Below are 5,252 nucleotides of genomic sequence, written 5' to 3'. Positions count from 1 at the left end.
CCCCTCCCTCCTCACCGGTGTAGGTCACGTGAGACCGCAAGTGAGTCAGGACTAGGTCAGCGCCGGACACGCAACGCTCACGCTCCCCAGCGCGTCCCGCAGGGGTTGAAGAGGAGGGAAACACAAACACTAAAAACAACAAAATCCAACTTGACATGTGAAACATTTGACCACACAAGTAACACAAAAAGTACAACTACTGGTCACCTGATTATTTTTTTTTGTGCCGTCCATAAGGGGATGAAAAGTTAAGCACACTCTTTCTGAAGTCAGACAAATGGCTTGAAGGTACAAGAGGGGCACGAATCCAGGTGATCGTGAACTCTGACTCTGTTCTTGCAGAATAGGAATAGAAATGCATTCTGATCCATGTCTAGAGGTAGGTGCTTGACAAAAGCAGAGTGCATTAACAGTGCATGCAATTTCTGTCGAGAGAGTGCACCAAGAAATGTCAGATTAGTATTTTCAGTGTGCAGCATGTCAGGTTTACAGAACATAGATTCTCAATCCCATTTTTTTCTGGTTTCCTAAAAGGTATGCAACAATCTAAAACAATACACATATTAATAACAGCATTATTTATTCATCACAGAAAAGGGGGGAAGAACTGGCTGTGGAAACTATTCAAGAATAGTTTCAATGCAAACCACACAGTTATAAATGCAAAGAAGCCCACAATTTGAGGAAGCTTCAAGAATACAGCAAAATAAAGAGATCAAGATGACACCTAATAAATTCGAATTCAAATAGTTATGTGCATCAACTGCAATTGTAAAATGAACATCATATTTTAAATAAAGGCATAATAAGTGGCATGACACAAAACAAGACTTGCTAACAAACGCCTTGACAAATCATCACAGTACAGCTCCGTTGTAATAAAACATTTAAAATAAAGTATGAAAAATATACATAAGAGGAAAACCCAAAATAATAAATATAGATTACCACAGCTGTAATCCATACTCATAACAGTCTCCAAAACAGAGTCCTCTTTTGACTCAAAGTCTGTTTCGGTGGAATGATATCAAAATAATCAAGAAAGAACAAACAGATAAATGATATGTAAAGTTACATAAATCTGAAGAGGTACTTTGAATTGCTTTCATATAGAATTTTGATACACTTGCATTAAAAGCAACACCACTAAAGTGTTAAAAGAACATAAAAAGGGAAGAAAGCTTTCAGTCCGAAGGAACTGTAAGTGAAGGCTTCTCTATGATTAAAGTACATTCTTTTGGGCTAAATTTATCCTCCCCTTCAATTTTTAAGTACCTGTGACCAGAACTTGCACATGAGCAATATGTCAATTCTTATACCTCCCATGAATAAAATGATGGCACAAATTCAGAGAGTTATCATACCATCTCCTGAAATTAGTCATTAATTATTATCTATTTAAGGCAGTCCTTGATCAAATTCTCCACACTGCTCCTCCTATTTTTCAAACTGATACCAAAGACTAGAACATCTCACAATGATTATGATGCTTTTACAGCATAAATGTTAGTGATTTAGGAAGTTCTCTATTGATAAAAAAAATTAGGGCATTTCAATAGTGTAATTAATTTGCTGGCCTAAATGCCTTAAAAAGGCATTTAAACACTCCAAATGTGCCAAATTTTGGAGTACTTAATGCATGCGTCAAGAAATTAAAGCTTAAACACTTGTTACAAGTGCTGCCCTAGAATTGTTTTACCAGTGTTTTTTTACATCAAATAGAGCAATGTGAGGATGATTCAATTAGCTCTATGACCCTAAGAAAGGTTCAGCACTAACAATGACAAACAGTTTGGCACAAAATTTGACCAAAAACATATTCAGCAACATTGTAAAGTGAAACTACCAATTGCTGATACTGATAAAATATAAAAGATGAATAAAAATTATGAACAACTGATTGGCAAGAAATGACAACGCTCAAATTCTTTGTGTGGTGGAGGTGTACAGTCTATTCATTATCTAAACACTCACACATCTGAAATTTTGAGGTGACAACCAATCATGGACACAATACCTTGAAACCTATTTGATATTAATCTGATCAGTCATTTTAACTTAAGAATCGAATTGCGTCTATTCAAAAATCCACCTTTGAGTTTCAGAATCAGGATCACATTCAGTCACAGATAGGAGTCGGGTGCTAGGGTCACAATCTAGACACCTTTGATTGCCGCCATGAATGAGCCACTGCTTATCCTGGAAAAAATTAAAACATAGGTTAGGCATGAAGGTAGTTTTTGCCCATAGTTGTTGGAAAATACCTCACTGACATAAAACGAAGAAAGATGGTTGGCAAAACAAACCTTGTTGAATTTCCAAAGCTGATTGCCACCCATACCGTGGCATGAAAATAGGGTTACAGCCGCATTATTACCCGGGTCAGCTACATCCCAGCACAGAGTCTTCCGATGCTGCGGTCTGATATCATTTCTCCACGTCAATTTAAATAACTGCAAGCAAATCCATACTAATGAGTCTTAAAAACTTAGTGTGTGGTATTACATGCATACTGAACCGAGCAGGTTACCTGTTCTGTCTTTCCAGTATCACAGGTTGCCAAACCAAATCTCTTGCTCTCTGACTTGTATTCTGTATCAACACACAAATCAGTGGCCACAGCACTACGAACCTGAAAGTGTATGATTAAATGTCATTAAGATTTTATTTTATTTTAGTTAAAGCTAATCAAAAAATATCTTCTTGAACACTAACCCTGCCAGTTGCTGTATCGGGAGGTTCTACTGGTGGGTACTTTTTGGGCAAATCAAATGCTACATTTTCCATGAACCACTTAAAAGGTTTGCATTGCAATTTTTTCCTCAAGGCTTTTTGTTCAGTTAAGTCACCTGGATCAATATTGCGATAGTGAGGACGGCGCTTGTAGAGATATTCTGCATATTCGTCCATCCAAACTTCTGCGACCCTCCGATAGTTCTGGAGACATGCAAATAGTTCAAGTGTCAGTTTGTTTGTTTTTCAGTAAAGTCAGGCTATGTGCTGACAACAACTCATTTAAGAGTTCACTTACACGTCCAACAAAATCTCCCTTCCCAGGATTAGCAAATGGTGCAAATTTTCGATAAATGTGGCCGACTCTAGAGCAAGGTGCATCCAGCATCTTACCACCACACTGCCAAATTTTAAAGCTTAACTCATATTGCTCTCCTCCCCAGATATCCAAGCCAGGGTCATATCCACCCAGCTCCCAGAAAAATTTTGCACTGATTGCAAACAAACCACCTGCCATAACTGGATTTCTGTAAATTTTAAGATTGATATTACAATTGGAGGTAACTCAGAAAAATGAATAAGTCACTGTAATTTATAAACCTACTCAAATGGTTCAGTAGGTTTCTTCAAGCTCTCCGGTAGAAGAGGAAGTCTTTTGTAGAAAAATTCCCAGTCAAATGCCCCCCGGGCACCTTCATCTTGTGATCGGTACTCAAATGTATCGTATTGAATCACATCAATAAAAGGGCAGACACATGTACGATAATCCTCAGCTATCGGGTCTACCAATAAAATACACACAATTACAAGCAGTTCAAGACATGTAGCTATAACTAATTTACTTTACATAAGATAGATGGAAATTACATAAGTATATCAAAAGAATCATTACTTACCTAATAAGGGTGGAAGCCAATTCACATTGGCTTCAGTGTGAGAATCAAGGAAAACAAGAACCTCAGCTTTGGCTTGTTTTGCTCCAGCAAGGCGTGCTCTGATGAGGCCTGATCTTTCTGGTAGTCTGACAACTCGTACAAGGGGAAGATGTTCAGCTATATAAGAATCTAAATCTCCCTTCAGTTCGTCTGGAAAAATAAGGTCATCATTAATGTTATGAATATCCTGCATAACTCAGTAAAACATAATTGTCGTGACAAGAAGTTCTCACTTTTGGATGAAAAATCATCAACTAAAATTATTTCTTTCAATAATTGTGCGGGTGTGCGAGTTATGACACTTATAGCAGTTCGCAGTAAAGTGCTAAGATGTTCATTGTAAAATGGCACAACCACACTCACAGAAGGAAGATCACTGCGGTACTGTTTTAGGTGGCATCTGAAAACAATTAAATGGAAAGACTTGCTATAAAAATCCTTCATTCTACCAAGCAATCAAAAATGTTTAGATTCTCTTACCCTTTGTGGCGTATGTCTTTTACAGATCGGTTCAGTGCTATTTCATCACTTAATAGTGCATTAAAGCCATTGCTGTCATAGAGCTTAGATTTTTTGGCACCATCATAACTGGCAGAAAGAAAGGCTTTGCTTCCTTGCTCACCTTTACCTGAGTAGTGAGAGAAGACCGAGTTATAACTTTCCATAAAGAGTAAAGTTATAGAATAGAGAAAAAACATACATACCTTTCTGTCTCTTTTCTGCATAAATAAGGGTATAGTTGTGCCAGTCAATTCTTTCAATATTCGTCTAAAACAACAATAAGTTAATTAAATTAGGTACATCAAATTTTGTAAGAAAATATGTGTCTTAAAAAATGCAGAAAACACTAGTATGATGGTAAAGATCACTAATTAAAATTTGCATTTGATATGAGCAGTTACTTACATCAACCTGCTTCCTGATTCTGTTCCCTAAAGGCTGATAAATGTCTTTAGGATGGTCCCGTCTTATTAAGCCATTAGCTGGCGGACGCTCTCTCACATATCGGAAAACTATTACAGTGACAACTACTGTAGCAACTAATAAAGCTAAAAACCTACAGAGACTTTTAATACTGACGCGCATTTTGTAAGGTTTCAATTCAATATGTTGTATCTGTAATGAATGAGAAAAAAATAAATAAACTAGAGTTATCAACATTGACAGTGAGCAGCAGCAGCAAACACATACACTATCAACCACGGGTTATAACCTTAAAAACAAACATTGGACACTCACATTACAAACGGCAGAAAAATCTCAAGACTTGAAAAGTCATTTAAGACATGTCAGAGGGGTGCCTCCCAATGTTTTCGACCAAAACTGTCAGACACACATAACCTCGCGGGCGGACACTGCACGACACCGATTCCCGTCGACGCCGTCAGCAGAGTATTGCCCTCGGAACGAAATACGGGGAGACGAGCACCTGGTCGCCGGGGAAGCGGAGGTCGTCGGCATCCAAAGCACGCTTATTTCGGTCCCGGCCAGCTATCGGTTTCGGACGAGGCGGCCATCGTCAGCGTAGTAGTAGTATCTCAAACAGGTGCCGCCGGAGTTCGAGCAGAAGCAGAGGTGGGGTGG

The 5,252-nt window shown here is 38.3% G+C and overlaps 1 protein-coding gene across 2 annotated transcripts; it reads right to left on the bottom strand.

Annotated features, from left to right (window-relative positions):
• Positions 1-561: 561 nt before the first annotated feature.
• Positions 562-5,243, bottom strand: LOC113204082 (N-acetylgalactosaminyltransferase 6). 2 transcript variants are annotated; one of them, XM_052276162.1, is made up of 12 exons: positions 5,098-5,243; positions 4,575-4,784; positions 4,373-4,436; positions 4,149-4,296; positions 3,902-4,068; positions 3,630-3,818; positions 3,338-3,515; positions 3,032-3,260; positions 2,716-2,937; positions 2,531-2,632; positions 2,307-2,453; positions 562-2,199 (listed from the first exon to the last, which is right to left on the bottom strand). In XM_052276162.1, exons 2-12 carry the CDS (start codon positions 4,752-4,754, stop codon positions 2,077-2,079), a joined length of 1,749 nt encoding a protein of 582 aa, XP_052132122.1. In that variant the 5' UTR covers positions 4,755-4,784; positions 5,098-5,243; the 3' UTR covers positions 562-2,076. The 2 variants fall into 2 exon arrangements, with proteins under 2 accessions (XP_052132122.1, XP_026274870.1); XM_026419085.2 differs by having other exon boundaries at positions 4,908-5,237.
• Positions 5,244-5,252: the final 9 nt, after the last annotated feature.

The sequence above is a fragment of the Frankliniella occidentalis genome, unplaced genomic scaffold, assembly GCF_000697945.3.
Source record: "Frankliniella occidentalis isolate FOCC.00 unplaced genomic scaffold, Focc_3.1 Scaffold9, whole genome shotgun sequence".
NCBI classification, from domain to species: domain Eukaryota; kingdom Metazoa; phylum Arthropoda; class Insecta; order Thysanoptera; family Thripidae; genus Frankliniella; species Frankliniella occidentalis.
Note: the sequence above shows the minus strand (reverse complement) of the source record. Positions and strands in the feature narration are given on the sequence as shown.

Excerpts from the sequence above, each read along its gene's own strand:
- LOC113204082 (XM_052276162.1), bottom strand. The coding sequence starts at position 4,754 with ATGCGCGTCAGTATTAAAAGTCTCTGTAGGTTTTTAGCTTTATTAGTT. Across the intron at positions 4,069-4,148 it reads AAAGACATACGCCACAAAGG|ATGCCACCTAAAACAGTACC; the intron begins GTAAGAGAATCT and ends AATTGTTTTCAG. Across the intron at positions 3,516-3,629 it reads TTGGCTTCCACCCTTATTAG|ACCCGATAGCTGAGGATTAT; the intron begins GTAAGTAATGAT and ends TTTTATTGGTAG.